Source organism: Oncorhynchus mykiss, chromosome 9, assembly GCF_013265735.2.
Source record: "Oncorhynchus mykiss isolate Arlee chromosome 9, USDA_OmykA_1.1, whole genome shotgun sequence".
NCBI classification, from domain to species: Eukaryota; Metazoa; Chordata; class Actinopteri; order Salmoniformes; family Salmonidae; genus Oncorhynchus; species Oncorhynchus mykiss.
The window spans coordinates 10,789,814-10,808,876 of NC_048573.1; the positions used below are offsets into that span (position 1 = coordinate 10,789,814).

Consider the following 19,063-nt stretch of genomic DNA (forward strand, 5'->3'; position numbering starts at 1 on the left):
CATGGTAAGCATGGTAACAAGCATGGTAACAAGCATGGTAAGCATGGTAACAAGCATGGTAACAAGCACGGTAACAAGCACGGTAACAAGCACGGTAACAAGCATGGTAACAAGCATGGTAACAAGCATGGTAAGCATGGTAACAAGCATGGTAACAAGCATGGTAACAAGCATGGTAACAAGCATGGTAACAAGCATGGTAAGCATGGTAACAAGCATGGTAACAAGCATGGTAAGCATGGTAACAAGCACGGTAACAAGCACGGTAACAAGCACGGTAACAAGCATGGTAACAAGCATGGTAACAAGCATGGTAAGCATGGTAACAAGCATGGTAACAAGCATGGTAAGCATGGTAACAAGCATGGTAACAAGCACGGTAACAAGCACGGTAACAAGCACGGTAACAAGCATGGTAAGCATGGTAACAAGCATGGTAACAAGCATGGTAACAAGCATGGTAACAAGCATGGTAACAAGCATGGTAAGCATGGTAACAAGCATGGTAACAAGCACGGTAACAAGCACGGTAACAAGCACGGTAACAAGCATGGTAAGCATGGTAACAAGCATGGTAACAAGCATGGTAACAAGCATGGTAACAAGCATGGTAACAAGCATGGTAAGCATGGTAACAAGCATGGTAAGCATGGTAACAAGCATGGTAAGCATGGTAACAAGCATGGTAACAAGCACGGTAACAAGCATGGTAACAAGCATGGTAACAAGCATGGTAAGCATGGTAGCAAGCACAGTAAGCATGGTAACAAGCACGGTAAGCACGGTAACAAGCACGGTAACAAGCATGGTAACAAGCACGGTAACAAGCATGGTAACAAGCACGGTAACAAGCATGGTAACAAGCATGGTAAGCATGGTAACAAGCATGGTAACAAGCATGGTAAGCACGGTAACAAGCATGGTAAGCATGGTAACAAGCATGGTAAGCATGGTAACAAGCATGGTAACAAGCATGGTAACAAGCATGGTAACAAGCATGGTAACAAGCATGGTAACAAGCATGGTAACAAGCATTTGTTGTTACACCCCTGTAATTACAGACTGAAATGATCACCAGTTACATGTTGTTATTACAGTGTAACTATGAGTTATTACAATGAAATACAATATTTGATACAGCGCAATTACACATTTAATTACACTGTAATAAAGACCCCTTAAAATGAAGCGTTACCATTATTGATAACACTATATATATATATATATTCTCTGCGAAATACAGAAAAAAATTCAACAAAATGCACTTTTGTCACACATTCACCATGGCACCTTTTGTGGATTTTGTGTGTTTCTTTTTGACGTACTTGAGGTAAGTAAAAAGAATAAAAGATTAAATAAATTCATTTTTTCTTTTCTTGCTGTGTTGCACAGTAGCACCAATGAAGTTGCTGTTTCCGGAAGACAATGCACCATTGGAGTTCCACCTTGTTCTCACGGAGACGTCAACATCACCCCCACTCCGCCCGCCTGCCGCCATTGTCGTTGTCGGTCGTCCCCGGCAACGGTTGCCACCGCGCTGTTACGTCCTCTTCATACAGACCACACAGCGGCTAATGCGCGTCGATAGGTTACCTGCCTTCAGCGTCTCTGACTGTGGCTTCCTGTTATGGGTCAGAGGTTAGAGGTCAGGGGTTGGCATCACTGTATGATCACTGGGATCTTTACATCGTATATGAAAATAACCAATCTGTTTAGCTAGCACTTCCAGTTATAGCTAGAGTGCACTATATAGGGAATCTATGTCTTGTACCTAAACATTTCCTGTTTGGAAAATCATTGGTCGATTGATTCATGGTACCTGAACATTTCTGATTGGTCGACAGTGGCCAGCCAGAAGCTGTATGTGTTGCCATAGTAGTTGCAGGTCCCTCGGCCGTGACACTCGATGAAGGGAGAGCTCCGGAACTCCTCGAGACAGGAGCCAGGAGAGGCCAGAGCCTGACCAGAGCCCTCAGCACCTGCACTGGTGTGCTGTTAGAGAGGGAGGTGGAGGGAGAGAGAGAAGAGAAGAAGAAGAGTGAAATAAAGAGGAAGTTGTGTGTGGATATAGTGGGCTTTGAATATGTGTTGTTAACACATTTAAAACGTAAAACTTGATTAATGTGTTCTTTGGCAAGGGTTGGTTGGCATGTGTGTGTGTCTGAGTGAGTGAGTGAGTGAGTGAGTGAGTGAGTGAGTGAGTGTGTGTGTGAGTGTGCGTGTGTGTCTGTGTGTACCATCATGAAGGAGAATCCGATCCATAGTGGTTCCCAGTAGCTGGGGCAGGTGGGGATCTGAATGGTTTGACTGTGTACAGCGATCACCATGGCAGGGGCCTCGCACACTGCACACCTAATGACACACACAGAGGAGTTAAACACACACTGCACACCTAATAACACACACAGAGGAGTTAAACACACACTGCACACCTAATAACACACACAGAGGAGTTAAACACACACTGCACACCTAATAACACACACAGAGGAGTTAAACACACACTGCACACCTAATAACACACACAGAGGAGTTAAACACACACTGCACACCTAATAACACACACAGAGGAGTTAAACACACGCTTTTAACATCTAGTCTCATATATCTTAACGCTCACACTGCCAGATTCTTTTGCCACACTCTTTTGCCAGCTCACTTCACCTATTTGATGGTCTGAGTCCTCTTTGCATTCATATTGTTATGTTTAGAAAAGGAACCAATATATTTTTTTCCCCCCACCAGCATTCACTCTATGTACTAGGTAAAAGCACAGGACAAACCATGTGTGATCGTACAGCTAGAAGTACCTACTTCACATGGAGTTTGGTGGGACCTTAATTGGGGAGGACGGGCTCATGGTAATGGCTGGAGCGGAATCAGTGGAATGGTTTCCATGGTTTCCATGTGTTTGATGCCATTCCATTCGCTCCGTTCCAGCCGTTATTATGAGCCGACCTCCCCTCAGCAGCCTCCACTGACATACTTACATTTTGGAAACTAATATTCAGGGAGGGGTTGGAAATAAAAATAATTTTTCAATCATTTAGTTCTGAACAGAATCATTATTTTTCATTCAGTTCCACTGTTCCAACCAGCAAATTACAGTTTTGATCCGATCCAAACCAAAAAAAAAGGCTGGTTTTATGCTGTACCTTTCGGTTATTTTTTAAACCTCTGAAATATATATATATTTTTTACATTTAGCGTGACATTAAATGACTTCACCAATCCGTGTGGACAGAGCAGCTTGCTGTGGAGCGGGTAAGTGATTTCATCTGTAGGAAAGTTGTTAAGAGCAAGTTGTATTGTGCTGCAACGGCCTGGGTTCATAATAATGGAACAGGGCGCAAGATGCAAATGACATTTAGAGGGGAGAGAGGATGGAGGAAGCTTGTCTTGAAGCACTCTGCATCTTGTTTGGGGAATGCATTATCTGAATTAGGTCCACAGAATTACACCTACGGAGGAGCGGCTTTTATGGAGGAACTTTGAATGTCTTTGAACTTCTGTGTTGGTTTAACTTTGGACCAGAGAAAATGTTAGCTAGCTATCTAACAAACTTGTGTGTGCAAAGCAGCACTAAAATGAAAAACACGTCTTACGTTTTGTAGTAAATAAATACAACGTGAAACGTGATAACTATACTATCCTTAACTAGTATTGAAAAAGTAAATCCATTCTTCTCTAATTAAACATCTCTCCCTAATTTCTGAATTACGCTTGTAACATTGTCAGTTGGCTACAGTAACCTATGCTTCTGAGGGGGAGGGGCTACAGTAACCTATGCTTCGGAGGGGGAGGGGCTACAGTAATCTATGCCTCAGAGGGGGAGGGGCTACAGTAACCTATGCTTCTGAGGGGAGGGGCTACAGTCATCTATGCTTCTGAGGGGGAGGGGCTACAGTAATATATGCTTCCGAGGGGGAGGGGCTACAGTAACCTATGCTTCTGAGGGGAGGGGCTACAGTAATATATGCTTCCGAGGGGGAGGGGCTACAGTAACCTATGCTTCTGAGGGGAGGGGCTACAGTAATATATGCTTCTGAGGGGGAGGGGCCACAGTAACCTATGCTTCTGAGGGAAGGGGCTACAGTAACCTATACTTCTGAGGGGGAGGGGCTACAGTAACCTATGCTTCTGAGGGGAGGGGCTACAGTAACCTATACTTCTGAGGGGAGGGGCTACAGTAACCTATGCTTTAGAGGGGAGGGGCTACAGTAACCTATGCTTTAGAGGGGAGGGGCTACAGTAATCTATGCTTCTGAGGGGAGGGGCTACAGTAACCTATACTTCTGAGGGGGAGGGGCAGGTAGCCTACAGGTATTGTACACCCACTGGGAAAGACTTCCAACTGGCAGGCTGACACTGGAATAACTTTCTGAGTGACAGAGTGAGGGCTCTGCATAGGTGCATTGTTGAGATTTTTGTGGGACTGGAAAAAAATGCCCGGAACGTAAAATAACATTATTAACTTGTTCCCATGTTTTAAAATAACGGTTCTGTTCCAGAACAGTATATATAAGTTTCGTTTTGGGTTCGGGTTCTGTTGCTCAAATAATCATGTTATTTTACGGTTTTCAGGTTCTGTTCCCTGAACCCTTGAAAACATTGAATTTAGTTAAAAGATTAGACATAATCATTGTAATCAGAAGATAATATTGACATTTTACATCAATATTACATGTAAATATTATTGGTAACAGATTAAATAGCAGAAGAATAACTGCAGATGAAATAATGCTGTAGGCCTATTGTCAGTGGTCTAATGTCAGTAGTCTAGTGTGAGGGGTTATGTCAGTGGTCTAGTGTGAGTGGTTATAACAGTAGTCTAGTGTGAGGGGTTGTGTCAGTAGTCTAGTGTGAGGGGTTGTGTCAGCAGTCTAGTGTGAGGGGTTATGTCAGTGGTCTAGTGTGAGTGGTTATAACAGTAGTCTAGTGTGAGGGGTTGTGTCAGTAGTCTAGTGTGAGGGGTTGTGTCAGTGGTCTAGTGTGAGTGGTTATAACAGTAGTCTAGTGTGAGGGGTTGTGTCAGTAGTCTAGTGTGAGGGGTTATGTCAGTAGTCTAGTGTGAGGGGTTATGTCAGTAGTCTAGTGTGAGGGGTTGTGTCAGTAGTCTAGTGTGAGGGGTTATAGCAGTAGTCTAGTGTGAGGGGTTATGTCAGTAGTCTAGTGTGAGGGGTTATAGCAGTAGTCTAGTGTGAGGGGTTGTGTCAGTAGTCTAGTGTGAGGGGTTGTGTTAGTAGTCTAGTGTGAGGGGTTGTGTCAGTAGTCTAGTGTGAGGGGTTGTGTCAGTAGTCTAGTGTGAGGAGTTATGTCAGTAGTCTAGTGTGAGGGGTTGTGTCAGTAGTCTAGTGTGAGGGGTTGTGTCTGCAGTCTAGTGTGAGGGGTTGTGTCAGTAGTCTAGTGTGAGGGGTTTTATCAGTAGTCTAGTGTGAGGGGTTGTGTCAGTAGTCTAGTGTGAGGGGTTGTGTCAGTAGTCTAGTGTGAGGGGTTGTGTCAGTAGTCTAGTGTGAGGGGTTGTGTCAGTAGTCTAGTGTGAGGGGTTGTGTCAGTAGTCTAGTGTGAGGTGTTGTGTCAGCAGTCTAGTGTGAGGGGTTATGTCAGTAGTCTAGTGTGAGGGGTTATAACAGTAGTCTAGTGTGAGGGGTTGTGTCAGTAGTCTAGTGTGAGGGGTTATGTCAGTAGTCTAGTGTGAGGGGTTGTGTCAGCAGTCTAGTGTGAGGGGTTATGTCAGTAGTCTAGTGTGAGGGGTTATAACAGTAGTCTAGTGTGAGGGGTTGTGTCAGTAGTCTAGTGTGAGGGGTTATGTCAGTAGTCTAGTGTGAGGGGTTGTGTCAGTAGTCTAGTGTGAGGGCTTGTGTCAGTAGTCTAGTGTGAGGGGTTATGTCAGTAGTCTAGTGTGAGGGGTTATGTCAGTAGTCTAGTGTGAGGGGTTGTGTCAGTAGTCTAGTGTGAGGGGTTGTGTCAGTGGTCTAGTGTGAGTGGTTATAACAGTAGTCTAGTGTGAGGGGTTGTGTCAGTAGTCTAGTGTGAGGGGTTATGTCAGTAGTCTAGTGTGAGGGGTTATGTCAGTAGTCTAGTGTGAGGGGTTGTGTCAGTAGTCTAGTGTGAGGGGTTATAGCAGTAGTCTAGTGTGAGGGGTTATGTCAGTAGTCTAGTGTGAGGGGTTATAGCAGTAGTCTAGTGTGAGGGGTTGTGTCAGTAGTCTAGTGTGAGGGGTTGTGTTAGTAGTCTAGTGTGAGGGGTTGTGTCAGTAGTCTAGTGTGAGGGGTTGTGTCAGTAGTCTAGTGTGAGGGGTTGTGTCAGCAGTCTAGTGTGAGGGGTTGTGTCAGTAGTCTAGTGTGAGGGGTTTTATCAGTAGTCTAGTGTGAGGGGTTGTGTCAGTAGTCTAGTGTGAGGGGTTGTGTCAGTAGTCTAGTGTGAGGGGTTATGTCAGTAGTCTAGTGTGAGGGGTTGTGTCAGTAGTCTAGTGTGAGGGGTTGTGTCAGTAGTCTAGTGTGAGGGGTTGTGTCAGTAGTCTAGTGTGAGGGGTTGTGTCAGCAGTCTAGTGTGAGGGGTTATGTCAGTAGTCTAGTGTGAGGGGTTATAACAGTAGTCTAGTGTGAGGGGTTGTGTCAGTAGTCTAGTGTGAGGGGTTATGTCAGTAGTCTAGTGTGAGGGGTTGTGTCAGTAGTCTAGTGTGAGGGCTTGTGTCAGTAGTCTAGTGTGAGGGGTTATGTCAGTAGTCTAGTGTGAGGGGTTATGTCAGTAGTCTAGTGTGAGGGGTTATGTCAGTAGTCTAGTGTGAGGGGTTGTGTCAGTAGTCTAGTGTGAGGGGTTATATCAGTAGTCTAGTGTGAGGGGTTGTGTCAGTGGTCTAGTGTGAGGGGTTGTGTCAGTAGTCTAGTGTGAGTGGTTATAACAGTAGTCTAGTGTGAGGGGTTATGTCAGTAGTCTAGTGTGAGGGGTTGTGTCAGTAGTCTAGTGTGAGTGGTTATAACAGTAGTCTAGTGTGAGGGGTTATGTCAGTAGTCTAGTGTGAGGGGTTGTGTCAGTAGTCTAGTGTGAGGGGTTGTGTCAGTAGTCTAGTGTGAGGGGTTGTGTCAGTAGTCTAGTGTGAGGGGTTATGTCAGTAGTCTAGTGTGAGGGGTTATAGCAGTAGTCTAGTGTGAGGGGTTATGTCAATAGTCTAGTGTGAGGGGTTATAGCAGTAGTCTAGTGTGAGGGGTTATGTCAGTAGTCTAGTGTGAGGGGTTATATCAGTAGTCTAGTGTGAGGGGTTATAGCAGTAGTCTAGTGTGAGGGGTTATAGCAGTAGTCTAGTGTGAGGGGTTATAGCAGTAGTCTAGTGTGAGGGGTTATGTCAGTAGTCTAGTGTGAGGGGTTATGTCAGTAGTCTAGTGTGAGGGGTTATGTCAGGGGAAACAGTGTTGCGGTAGTCTAGTGTGTGGTGCAGGAATAATGACAAGCGAACCTGGGGAGCTTTGTTTTCACATTGACCTAATCAAGCGAACCGATCTCAGACCTCCTCTCGAGATTGTCTCAGCTTCAGGGGTTCTTTTGAGGGTCTGAATTCACTTGGAGTGTTTACCCTGCACTAAAAAAATGCACTGAGTTCACAAAAAAATGTCTCAATTGGACCAAGTGTGAAAACACCCTTAGATGTTATCAAATCATAGTCCTCTATTGTATCTTCTCCCTCCCTCCCTCCCTCCCTCCCTCCCTCCCTCCCTCCCTCCCTCCCTCCCTCCCTCCCTCCCTCCCTCCCTCCCTCCCTCCCTCCCTCCCTCCCTCCCTCCCTCCCTCCCTCCCTTCCTCTCTATCCTTCCATCCTTCTCTCCCTCCCTTCCTTTCTTCCTCCCGCCCATCCCTTCCTCCTTTCCTCCCGCCCATCCCTCCCTCCCTCCCTCCCTCCCTCCCTCCCTCCCTCCCTCCCTCCCTCCCTCCCTCCCTCCCTCCCTCCCTCCCTCTCTATCCTTCCATCCTTCTCTCCCTCCCTTCCTTCCTTCCTCCCGCCCATCCCTTCCTCCTTTCCTCCCGCCCATCCCTCCCTCCCGCCCATCCCTTCCTCCTTTCCTCCCGCCCATCCCTCCCTCCCTCCCTCCCTCCCTCTCCATCCTTCCCTCCCTCCCTTCCTCCCGCCCATCCCTCCCTCCCTGCCTCCCTCTCCATCCCTCCCTCCCTCCCTCTCCATCCCTCCCTCCCTCCCTCCCTCCCTCCCTCCCTCCCTCCCTCCCTCCCTCCCTCCCTCCCTCCCTCTCAATCCTTCCCTCCCTCCCTTCCTCCCTCCCTCCCTCCCTCCCTCCCTGCCTCCCTCTCCATCCCTCCCTCCCTCCCTCCCTCCATCCCTCCCTCCCTGCCTCCCTCTCCCTCCCTCCCTCCATCCCTCCCTCCCTGCCTCCCTCCCTCTCCCTCCCTCCCTCCCTCCCTCCCTCCCTCCCTCCCTCCCTCCATCCCTCCCTCCCTCCCTACCTGCTGATGAAAGGTTTGATGCCTTCTCCGGTGATGGGGGCCATACTCATGGGCATGGGCATGGGTGTAGACAGCCAATAGGAGTAGTCGTTACGGGAGGCGAAGTTACACACGTTGTTGATGTTACAGAACATGAATGGCATGGTGCTGAACCGACGCAGGCAACTACCAGCAGTACCTGACAAATGAGACGAGAGAGGGAGTGAGGAGAGGATAGAGGGAGCGGAGGAAAGGGAACAGAAGAAAACAGGAAATAATAAGTGAAGAGAAGATTTGAGGTTAATACTGTGAGTTGCTTCTCTCACAACAAAAACCATCTGTGTTCATGAATGTCATCGTGTATCTCCAGTCTCCATTCTTACCCAGGTCATGTCTGTGCACCCTCTCATTACTCTCTCTCTGTGTGTGTGTGTGTGTGTGTCTTACCTAGGTCCTGTCCGTGTGCCCTCTCATTACTCTCTCTCTGTGTGTGTGTGTGTGTCTTACCTAGGTCTTGTCTGTGCACCCTCTCATTACTCTCTCTCTGTGTGTGTGTGTGTGTGTGTGTGTCTTACCTAGGTCATGTCTGTGTGCCCTCTCATTACTCTCTGTGTGTGTGTGTGTGTGTGTGTCTTACCTAGGTCCTGTCCGTGTGCCTTCTCATTACTCTGTGTGTGTGTGTGTGTCTGTGTGTGTCTTACCTAGGTCCTGTCCGTGTGCCCTCTCATTACTCTCTCTCTGTGTGTGTGTGTGTGTGTGTGTGTGTGTTACCTAGGTCCTGTCCGTGTGCCCTCTCATTACTCTCTCTCTCTCTCTGTGTGTGTGTGTGTCTTACCTAGGTCCTGTCCGTGTGCCCTCTCATTACTCTGTGTGTGTGTGTGTGTGTGTGTGTGTGTGTGTGTGTGTGTGTGTGTGTGTGTGTGTGTGAGTGTGTGTGTGTGTGTGTGTGTGTCTTACCTAGGTCCTGTCCGTGTGCCCTCTCATTACTCTCTCTCTCTGTGTGTGTGTGTGTGTCTGTGTGTGTGTGTGTGTGTCTTACCTAGGTCCTGTCCGTGTGCCCTCTCGTTGCCCTGTACGTAGAGCAGAGAGAACCCGTCGTAGATGAGGCTGGTCCCTTCGGGGCAGTTAGGGACATATTCAGCCTGGCTGTGTCTCGAGATCAGGAAGCCATGGGTCACAGAGGCTGAGCCGGGGTTACCTGGGGGGCCCTGTTGACCATCTGAACCAGTGGGACCTGGGTACCCACGCTGACCTGAGAACAGGGGATAGAATGGACATTAAACAACTCAATACACTTAATGAACAATACTATAGTTTACTTGATTTTAGTTTATTTGACACTTCTTGAGCTGTGTATTGGAGAGTAGGAGACTAGGAGAGATATAGGAGACAAAGGGGACAATAATAATAACATGACATTAATATGAATATGATTGATATTAATATGAATCCATTTTAATAAATGGTTCCAGCATGGAGTATCAGTTGGCCAAACTATTTCTGGTTTGCTCTGGCAGACCTGGGCCAAAACGTGAAAAAACTTCTCAAATAGTTGGTTCAGTTTGGTCGGTACAGTGGACCCTGTGGAATAGTCCCAAAAATGGAAAACTTCAAGTTAAATCAAAATGTACCTCAACGTATTTGATCAAGGTTTGTCTGATGACTCAACCTTGTCTACACCGTCCAGTCATTGACACAGAGAACAAGGAACATTAAGAACTCAATGAACAGAAGGCTACTATAACGAAGTTGACTTGATGGGAGTTTATTTACACTTCTAGAGCTATGTATTGTAATGACTATTATTTTGTCACTATGGCCTATTTATTGCACACCTTATCTGCACACACTGTATATATATATATATATATTTTTTTTAAATTCCTTTTTCCCTAATTGGTATCCAATTAGTAGTAGTTACTGTCTTCTCTCATCGCTGCAACTCCTATACGGACTCGGGAGAGGCGAAGGTCAAGAGCCATGCGTCCTCCGAAACACAACCCAACCAAGCCGCACTGCTTCTTGACAGAACGCACATTCACCATCGGGTTCTTGGTCACTTCCCTGACCAAGGCCATTCTCGCCCGATTGCTCAGTTTGGCTGGGCGGCCAGCTCTAGGAAGAGTCTTGGTGGTTCCAAACTTCTTCCATTTAAGAATGATGGAGGCCACTGTGTTATTGGGGACCTTCAATGCTGCAGACATTTTTTGGTAACCTTCCCCAGATCTGTGCCTCAACACAATCTTGTCTCGGCGCTCTACGGACAATTCATTCGAACTCATGGCTTGGTTTTTGCTCTGACATGCACTGTCAACTGTGGGACCTTATACAGACAGATGTGTGACTTTCCAAATCATGTCGGGGCGGCAAGTAGCCAAGTGGTTAGAGTGTTGAACTACTAACCGGAAGGTTACAAGAGCGAATCCCTGAGCTGACAAGGTAAAAATCTGTCGTTCTGCCCCTGAACAACATAATAAGAATTTGTTCTAAACTGACTTGCCTAGTAAAATAAATGTCCAATCAATTGAATATACCACAGGTGGACTCCAATCAAGTTGTAGAAACATCTCAAGGATGATCAATGGAAACAGGATGCACCTGAGTTCAATTTAGAGTCTCATAGCAAAGGGTCTGAATACTTACATAAATAAGATATTTCTGTTTGATTTTTTAACTTGCAAACATTTCTAAAAACATGTTTTCGCTTTGTCATTATGGGGTATTGTGTGTAGATTGCAAAAAAAATTATATATATTTAATCCATTTTAGAAAAAGGCTGTAACGCAACAAAATATGAAAAAAGTCAAGGGGTCTGAATATTTACAGGCACTGTACATGACTGACATTCACAATGGAAGGTTAGGTCTGTGTCACATAGAATATGTACTCCGTGAGATTTTAAACATTATTCGTAGGCTAGATGGAAGGTTAGGTCTGGGCGGCAAGTAGCCTAGCGGTTCAAGTCACTGCGCTGACTAGGTGAAAAATCTGTTTCTGTGCCCTTGAGCAAGGCTAAGGACTTGAGCAAGATGGAAGGTTAAGTCTGTGTAACATAGAGTATGTAGTTCAGGAGGTTTGAACCATTATTAGTGTTCTATGGACCTGAGCCAGATTGCAATCTTACCTGGCTGTCCGGCGGGTCCAGAGTCTCCCTTGCGGCCGAAGGCTCCACTGAATCCTGGGGGTCCTTCAGGACCGGGGTCCCCTGGTTGACCGGGCTGACCTGAAACAGACCAGAGGACTCAGTGAGTGGTCTCCATTTGAGGGGAAAACTAGCTTCCTCCAGTAACTAGCTAACTGCAGCTTTAAGCCTTCTCTGGCAAAAACGAAGCCGACTGTAACTTTATAAATTAAGTCCTGTGTCAAACAGACACTGGGTGTGACAGTCCAATGACCTGAGCGTCCCTCCTGTCCGGGGGGTCCTTGGGAGCCACGGTTGCCTGGCAGACCTGAAGGGCCAGGGGGGCCACGTTCTCCCTTCAGCATGATGGGGGTCGCAGCGACACCTGGGTCGCCTTGGATTCCTGGAGTTAACAAAGACGGGGGTCAGAGTGTATGTGTGTATGTGTGTGTGTGTGATCGCTAACAGACACCCACTGCTTTCAGCCATTCATCTTTCTGGTGTTTCTCCTTTAGGGTGCAACACTAGACTCACCAGCAGGACCAGGATCTCCAGGATCTCCAGGCAGACCGGATGATCCAGGGCTTCCAGATTCTCCCTTTAGTCCTGGAGTGGAAAAAGAGAGGGAGGAGAGAGGGAAAAGGAGGAGAGAGGGAGAGGGAAGGAGAGGGAAGGAGTGAAGAGAGATGGAGGAGAGAGGGAGAGGGAGGAGAGAGGGAGAGGGGAGGAGAGAGGGAGAGGGAAGGAGTGGAGAGAGAGGGAGAGGGGAGGAGAGAGGGAGGAGAGAAGGAGAGGGAAGGAGTGAAGAGAGATGGAGGAGAGAGGGAGAGGGAGGAGAGAGGGAGAGGGGAGGAGAGAGGGAGAGGGAAGGAGTGGAGAGAGAGGGAGAGGGGAGGAGAGAGGGAGGAGAGAAGGAGAGGGAAGGAGTGAAGAGAGATGGAGGAGAGAGGGAGAGGGAGGAGAGAGGGAGAGGGGAGGAGAGAGGGAGAGGGAAGGAGTGGAGAGAGAGGGAGAGGGGAGGAGAGAGGGAGACGGGAGGAGAGAGGGAGAGGGAAGGAGTGTAGAGAGAGGGAGGAGAGAGAAAGGAGAGAAGGAGAGGGAAGGAGTGGACGCCAGTGTCAACGCCAGTGTTGATAATGTCAATGTTGTTGCTAATGTAAACGTATGTAATAATGCTGTTACTCGTTTACCTGGGAATCCGGGAACGCCGGGAAGTCCAATGTCTCCCTTCAGCCCGCTGCCACCAGGAGGGCCAGGAATACCCTGGTCACGTGATAGGGGAGAGGTCATGGGTCATGTAACATCACAATCCCAGATGGAATTCTAATTTACTTCACACAATCCCAAACCAACCCATAGCCCCTTTCCCTGGTTTAGGATCTATATTTGAGAGGAGAGGATCAATGAAAGCATTTTGGTCCATGATTGAAATGGAATTGATCCTGCTATCAATATCTATGGATCTAAGTTGTTTGGTTCCTTACTGGGAATCCGGGCGATCCCAATTCTCCCTTCGCTCCCGGGAAACCAGGGGATCCGGAAGATCCAGGGACTCCCTTCTCACCTTTGGTCCCTCCGCTGCCCCCAAGGCCACGAGGACCCTCGGGGCCAGGAGGACCTTCACACACAGAGGTCAGAGGTCAGAGATAACAAACAACTCAACCTGACATTATAACAAAAAACAATATTAGTAACCATAGAGTTCAAACTAGATCTATCTGATCCATCTCTATGGTTACTGTAGAACACTATCTGATCCATCTCTATGGTTACTGTTAAACACTATCTGATCCATCTCTATGGTTACTGTTAAACACTATCTGATCCATCTCTATGGTTACTGTAGAACACTATTTGATTCATCTCTATGGTTACTGTAGAACACTATCTGATCCATCTCTATGGTTACTGTAGAACACTATCTGATCCATCTCTATGGTTACTGTAGAACACTATCCGATCCATCTCTATGGTTACTGTAGAACACTATCCGATCCATCTCTATGGTTACTGCAGAACACTATCTGATCCATCTCTATGGTTACTGTAGAACACTATCTGATCCATCTCTATGGTTACTGTAGAACACTATCTGATCCATCTCTATGGTTACTGTATAACACTATCTGATCCATCTCTATGGTTACTGTTAAACACTATCTGATCCATCTCTATGGTTACTGTACTAACCTGTTGTTATACAGTTGGTTTTATGAAACTCACCCATTCAAATTTCACTGTAGCTGTATTACCTACTATACATACAACCATTTAAAAATACAGTATGAATCAGAGGACGCTATTGGGAGGAGCTATAGGAAGACGGGCTCATTGTAATTGCTGGAATGGAATGAATGTAACGGAGTCAAATAAGAGGATTCCATATGTTTGATACCGTTCCATTCATATCATCCCAGCCATTACAATGAGCCCGTCCTCCTATAGCTCCTCCCACCATCATCTTCTGGTGTGAATACAGTACAAAGGGGGAGGCGGGGGAGGGGGGGGGGGTAAGTGTGTGTTCAAGTGTGTTTTGTTTATTTTGGGGTGTATTCTTGTGTGTGTACAGTTTATGTGTAGCCCACAGTCCTTTGTTAGGCTACACAACCCATCCTGAAAAATTAAGAGTGGTTAGCAAATCAGCAACGCGGTAAACGAGTGCCAGTCTGTTTGTGCTATCATTCCAACAATGCAATGGAGTTGACAAGAGCACAAACGGATCAGGGACCAGGGCTAACAAATTGTCCGCTATTCAATATGAACACAGATCAGTATTATCACAACAGAACAACAGTGGTCATCATCATCAAACACCATGGAGTCTAACCTGGAGGACCTAAGTATCCCAGAATTCCCTGTATCGCAGAGCCGGGCGGCAGAATGTGCAGGGGTAAAACAAGAGTTAGCATAGACACAGGATGACTAACATCCGACACAGCCAGATCTCAAGGCAAACCAAGTAACTGTTTTAAGAAATCAGATCTTATGCAGCTTATTTTCAATATCGTTATTTCATTTAAATGAATACCTGCTTGGGGTTTGTCTGTGTACATGTATGTTGAAACGGAAGTATTTGTAATAGTTTGAAAGGGAAAGCTAAATAGTGTCAGTTCTTAAAGTATTTCGTGATAATGGAGAAAATGCTAACATCTCTATATTGTCTTACACGACATAATGCTAAATTCATGTCGATCAACTACTTCATCAACAAATGAGTCAATTCCAAGTTTAACACAATTACTGTATTTAGTGTTAGAAGTTTATGTGTTAATAACTAACATATGATTCATTCAAATTATCATCAGAAACAGTGGTTGCTAAAAAAGGTGTGGATTATTTCTAAACACGGTTTGTTTTTATAAAATCTCAGTCTGTTACCACATTTAAAGACAAAACACATGAAAACATTCTATCAAAAGGTCCTTTTAGTTAAGGTTCTCTGACCAGCGTGACTCAGAGTCTGAGATTAGCAGGAGTAAAAAAAAGCATGATCAGAAATTAAGGGAAGAAAGTCATTTATCGAATCAAAATCAAGAGATCCAAGATCATTTGGCAACACTTTGACTGCACTGTGTGTTCTAAAGTTCTAGATTTGTTTTCCAGAACAGGGTCACAGTGAGATGAAATCTTTATGTATCTTTATGTATCTTTATGTATCTTTATGTACATATTCTTTATCCCCTTACACTTGTGTCTATAAGGTAGTAGTTTTGGAATTGTTAGCTAGATTACTTGTTGGTTATTACTGCATTGTCGGAACTAGAAGCACAAGCATTTCGCTACACTCACATTAACATCTGTTAACCATGTGTATGTGTGACAAATAACATTTGATTTGATTTGAGTTCTAAATGTTGTTCTAGGTCAGGAGAACATGCAGTACGACAGAAGCCTGGGTACATGAACTCTGACTTGAGGGACCTGGTCACTGACACCTGTGTCATCAGAGGGGGTGGGGCCACACCACAGGGGGTGGAGTCAAGCCACAGGAAACAGGAAGTACATCCCATCGCGCTCAACACTATATGGGGATGACGCTAGTCACACACCGAGCTGGGCTAGTAGTACTGGGCTCAATAATGCTTGATATAATATTATTAATGTGAAGAAAATACAGGTACCTAAACAATGGAAAATGAGGGAAAATGAGGGATACAAAGTATATTGAAAGCAGGTGCTTCCACACAGGTGTGATCCCTGAGCTATTTAAACAATTAACATCCCATCATGCTTAGCGTCATGTATAAAAATGCTGGGCAGGCTATTCGTTTGGCTACCATGGCTATGCCCCCATAGGATGGTCAATACCGCCATCCACAGGACACGACCGGTCATTGAATGGTTTGATGAGCCTGAACAACGATGTAAACCATATGAAATGGCCGTCTCAGTCATCAGATCTCAACACTTCTGAGAGAGTTTGGAGCGGCGTCTGAGATGGTTTCCACCACAGGTCAAACAAAACACCAAATGATGGAATTTGTTACATCTTTCCGATTGAGCTCCAGACACTTGTAGAATCGAGGCCAAATTGCAGAGAAGCTGTTCTGGCTTGTGGTGTCTGTGGTGTGGTGTGGTTAGGTGTGGTGGCTGTGGTGTGGTGTGGTGTGGTTAAGTGTGGTGGCTGTGGTGTGGTGTGGTGTGGTGGCTGTGGTGTGGTGTGGTGTGGTGTGGTGTGGTGGTGTGGTGTGGTGGTATGGTGTGGTGTGGTGTGGTGGCTGTGGTGTGGTTAGGTGTGGTGGCTGTGGTGTGGTGTGGTGGCTGTGGTGTGGTGTGGTGGCTGTGGTGTGGTGTGGTGGCTGTGGTGTGGTGTAGTGTGGTGTGGTGTGGTGGCTGTGGTGTGGTGTGGTGTGGTGTGGTGGCTGTGGTGTGGTGGCTGTGGTGTGGTGTGGTGTGGTGGTATGGTGTGGTGGTATGGTGTGGTGTGGTGGCTGTGGTGTGGTGTAGTGTGGTGTGGTGGCTGTGGTGTGGTGTGGTGGCTGTGGTGTGGTGTGGTGTGGTGGCTGTGGTGTGGTGTGGTGGCTGTGGTGTGGTGTAGTGTGGTGTGGTGGCTGTGGTGTGGTGTGGTGGTATGGTGTGGTGTGGTGTGGTGTGGTGGCTGTGGTGTGGTGGCTGTGGTGTGGTGTGGTGTGGTGTGGTGGTGTGGTGTGGTGGTATGGTGTGGTGGTATGGTGTGGTGTGGTGGCTGTGGTGTGGTGTAGTGTGGTGTGGTGGCTGTGGTGTGGTGTGGTGGCTGTGGTGTGGTGTGGTGTGGTGGCTGTGGTGTGGTGTGGTGGCTGTGGTGTGGTGTAGTGTGGTGTGGTGGCTGTGGTGTGGTGTGGTGGTATGGTGTGGTGTGGTGTGGTGTGGTGGCTGTGGTGTGGTTGGTGTGGTGTGGTGTGGTTGGTGTGGCTGTGGTGTGGTGTGGTGTGGTGGCTGTGGTTGGTGTGGTGTGGTGTGGTGGCTGTGGTGTGGTGTGATGTGGTGGTGTGGTGGTGTGGTGTGGTGGTGTGGTGGTGTGGTGTGGTGTGGTGGTGTGGTGTGGTGTGGTGGCCCAACGCCCTATTAAGACACTTCATGTTGGTGTTTCCTTTATTTTGGCAGTTACCTGTATGTGTAACTAGATCTCTAATATAAGATACTTTTGGGAGGTATTTTCTAGTACAGCTATAGGTGGTAAGGAGATGGTGATTTGAGGAAATCGAATAGGATGCTATAGACACCTGAAACTCAACTCTGGACCTGGAAGCCAGATCCACTTTGTGTTTTCATTGTTCCCCTCTAATCAGGGACTGATTTAGACCTGGGACACCAAGGTGGGTGCAATTAATGACCAGGTAGAACAGAAAACCAGCAGGCTCCGGACCTCGTAGGGTCAGAGTTGAATACCGCTGGCATAAAGGATTATAGACCTATAGAAGTCCCCTTTTAGTCACACTGATGAAACCAAGATTGAACTCTTTGGCCTGAATGTCAAGCATCACGTCTGCAGGAAACCTGGCACCATCCCTACGGTGGTGTGGTGGCTGTGGTGTGGTGTGGTGTGGTGTGGTGGTGTGGTGTGGTGGTATGGTGTGGTGTGGTGTGGTGGCTGTGGTGTGGTGTGGTTAGGTGTGGTGGCTGTGGTGTGGTGTGGTGGCTGTGGTGTGGTGTGGTGGCTGTGGTGTGGTGTGGTGGCTGTGGTGTGGTGTAGTGTGGTGTGGTGTGGTGTGGTGTGGTGGCTGTGGTGTGGTGGCTGTGGTGTGGTGTGGTGTGGTGTGGTGGTGTGGTGTGGTGGTATGGTGTGGTGTGGTGGCTGTGGTGTGGTGTAGTGTGGTGTGGTGGCTGTGGTGTGGTGTGGTGGCTGTGGTGTGGTGTGGTGTGGTGGCTGTGGTGTGGTGTGGTGGCTGTGGTGTGGTGTAGTGTGGTGTGGTGGCTGTGGTGTGGTGTGGTGGTATGGTGTGGTGTGGTGTGGTGTGGTGGCTGTGGTGTGGTGTGGTGTGGTTGGTGTTGTGTGGTGTGGTGTGGTTGGTGTGGCTGTGGTGTGGTGTGGTGGCTGTGGTTGGTGTGGTGTGGTGTGGTGGCTGTGGTGTGGTGTGATGTGGTGGTGTGGTGGTGTGGTGTGGTGGTGTGGTGTGGTGTGGTGGTGTGGTGGTGTGGTGGTGTGGTGTGGTGTGGTGGTGTGGTGTGGTGTGGTGTGGTGGTGTGGTGGCCCAACGCCCTATTAAGACACTTCATGTTGGTGTTTCCTTTATTTTGGCAGTTACCTGTATGTGTAACTAGATCTCTAATATAAGATACTTTTGGGAGGTATTTTCTAGTACAGCTATAGGTGGTAAGGAGATGGTGATTTGAGGAAATCGAATAGGATGCTATAGACACCTGAAACTCAACTCTGGACCTGGAAGCCAGATCCACTTTGTGTTTTCATTGTTCCCCTCTAATCAGGGACTGATTTAGACCTGGGACACCAAGGTGGGTGCAATTAATGACCAGGTAGAACAGAAAACCAGCAGGCTCCGGACCTCGTAGGGTCAGAGTTGAATACCGCTGGCATAAAGGATTATAGACCTATAGAAGTCCCCTTTTAGTCACACTGATGAAACCAAGATTGAACTCTTTGGCCTGAATGTCAAGCATCACGTCTGCAGGAAACCTGGCACCATCCCTACGGTGGTGTGGTGGCTGTGGTGTGGTGTGGTGTGGTGTGGTGGTGTGGTGTGGTGGTATGGTGTGGTGTGGTGTGGTGGCTGTGGTGTGGTGTGGTTAGGTGTGGTGGCTGTGGTGTGGTGTGGTGGCTGTGGTGTGGTGTGGTGGCTGTGGTGTGGTGTGGTGGCTGTGGTGTGGTGTGGTGGCTGTGGTGTGGTGTGGTGTGGTGTGGTGTGGTGTGGTGGCTGTGGTGTGGTGGCTGTGGTGTGGTGGGTGTGGTGTGGTGGTGTGGTGTGGTGTGGTGGTGTGGTGTGGTGGTATGGTGTGGTGTGGTGGCTGTGGTGTGGTGTAGTGTGGTGTGGTGGCTGTGGTGTGGTGTGGTGGCTGTGGTGTGGTGTGGTG

General features: G+C 47.5%; 1 protein-coding gene across 1 annotated transcript in view; it reads right to left on the minus strand.

Moving 5' to 3' along the window:
• Positions 1-1,379: 1,379 nt before the first annotated feature.
• LOC110531422 (collagen alpha-5(IV) chain) overlaps positions 1,380-19,063 on the minus strand; it is a 94,168-nt gene continuing 76,484 nt past the window's right edge. The window contains exons 39-48 of the mRNA XM_036987301.1: positions 13,039-13,172; positions 12,745-12,817; positions 12,089-12,160; positions 11,829-11,957; positions 11,558-11,656; positions 9,473-9,685; positions 8,455-8,632; positions 2,238-2,352; positions 1,820-1,992; positions 1,380-1,622 (exon numbers count right to left, since the gene is read on the minus strand). Coding sequence (XP_036843196.1) covers positions 1,541-1,622; positions 1,820-1,992; positions 2,238-2,352; positions 8,455-8,632; positions 9,473-9,685; positions 11,558-11,656; positions 11,829-11,957; positions 12,089-12,160; positions 12,745-12,817; positions 13,039-13,172 — 1,268 coding nt within the window. The 3' untranslated portion in view covers positions 1,380-1,540. The remainder of the gene's footprint in view (positions 1,623-1,819; positions 1,993-2,237; positions 2,353-8,454; positions 8,633-9,472; positions 9,686-11,557; positions 11,657-11,828; positions 11,958-12,088; positions 12,161-12,744; positions 12,818-13,038; positions 13,173-19,063) is intronic.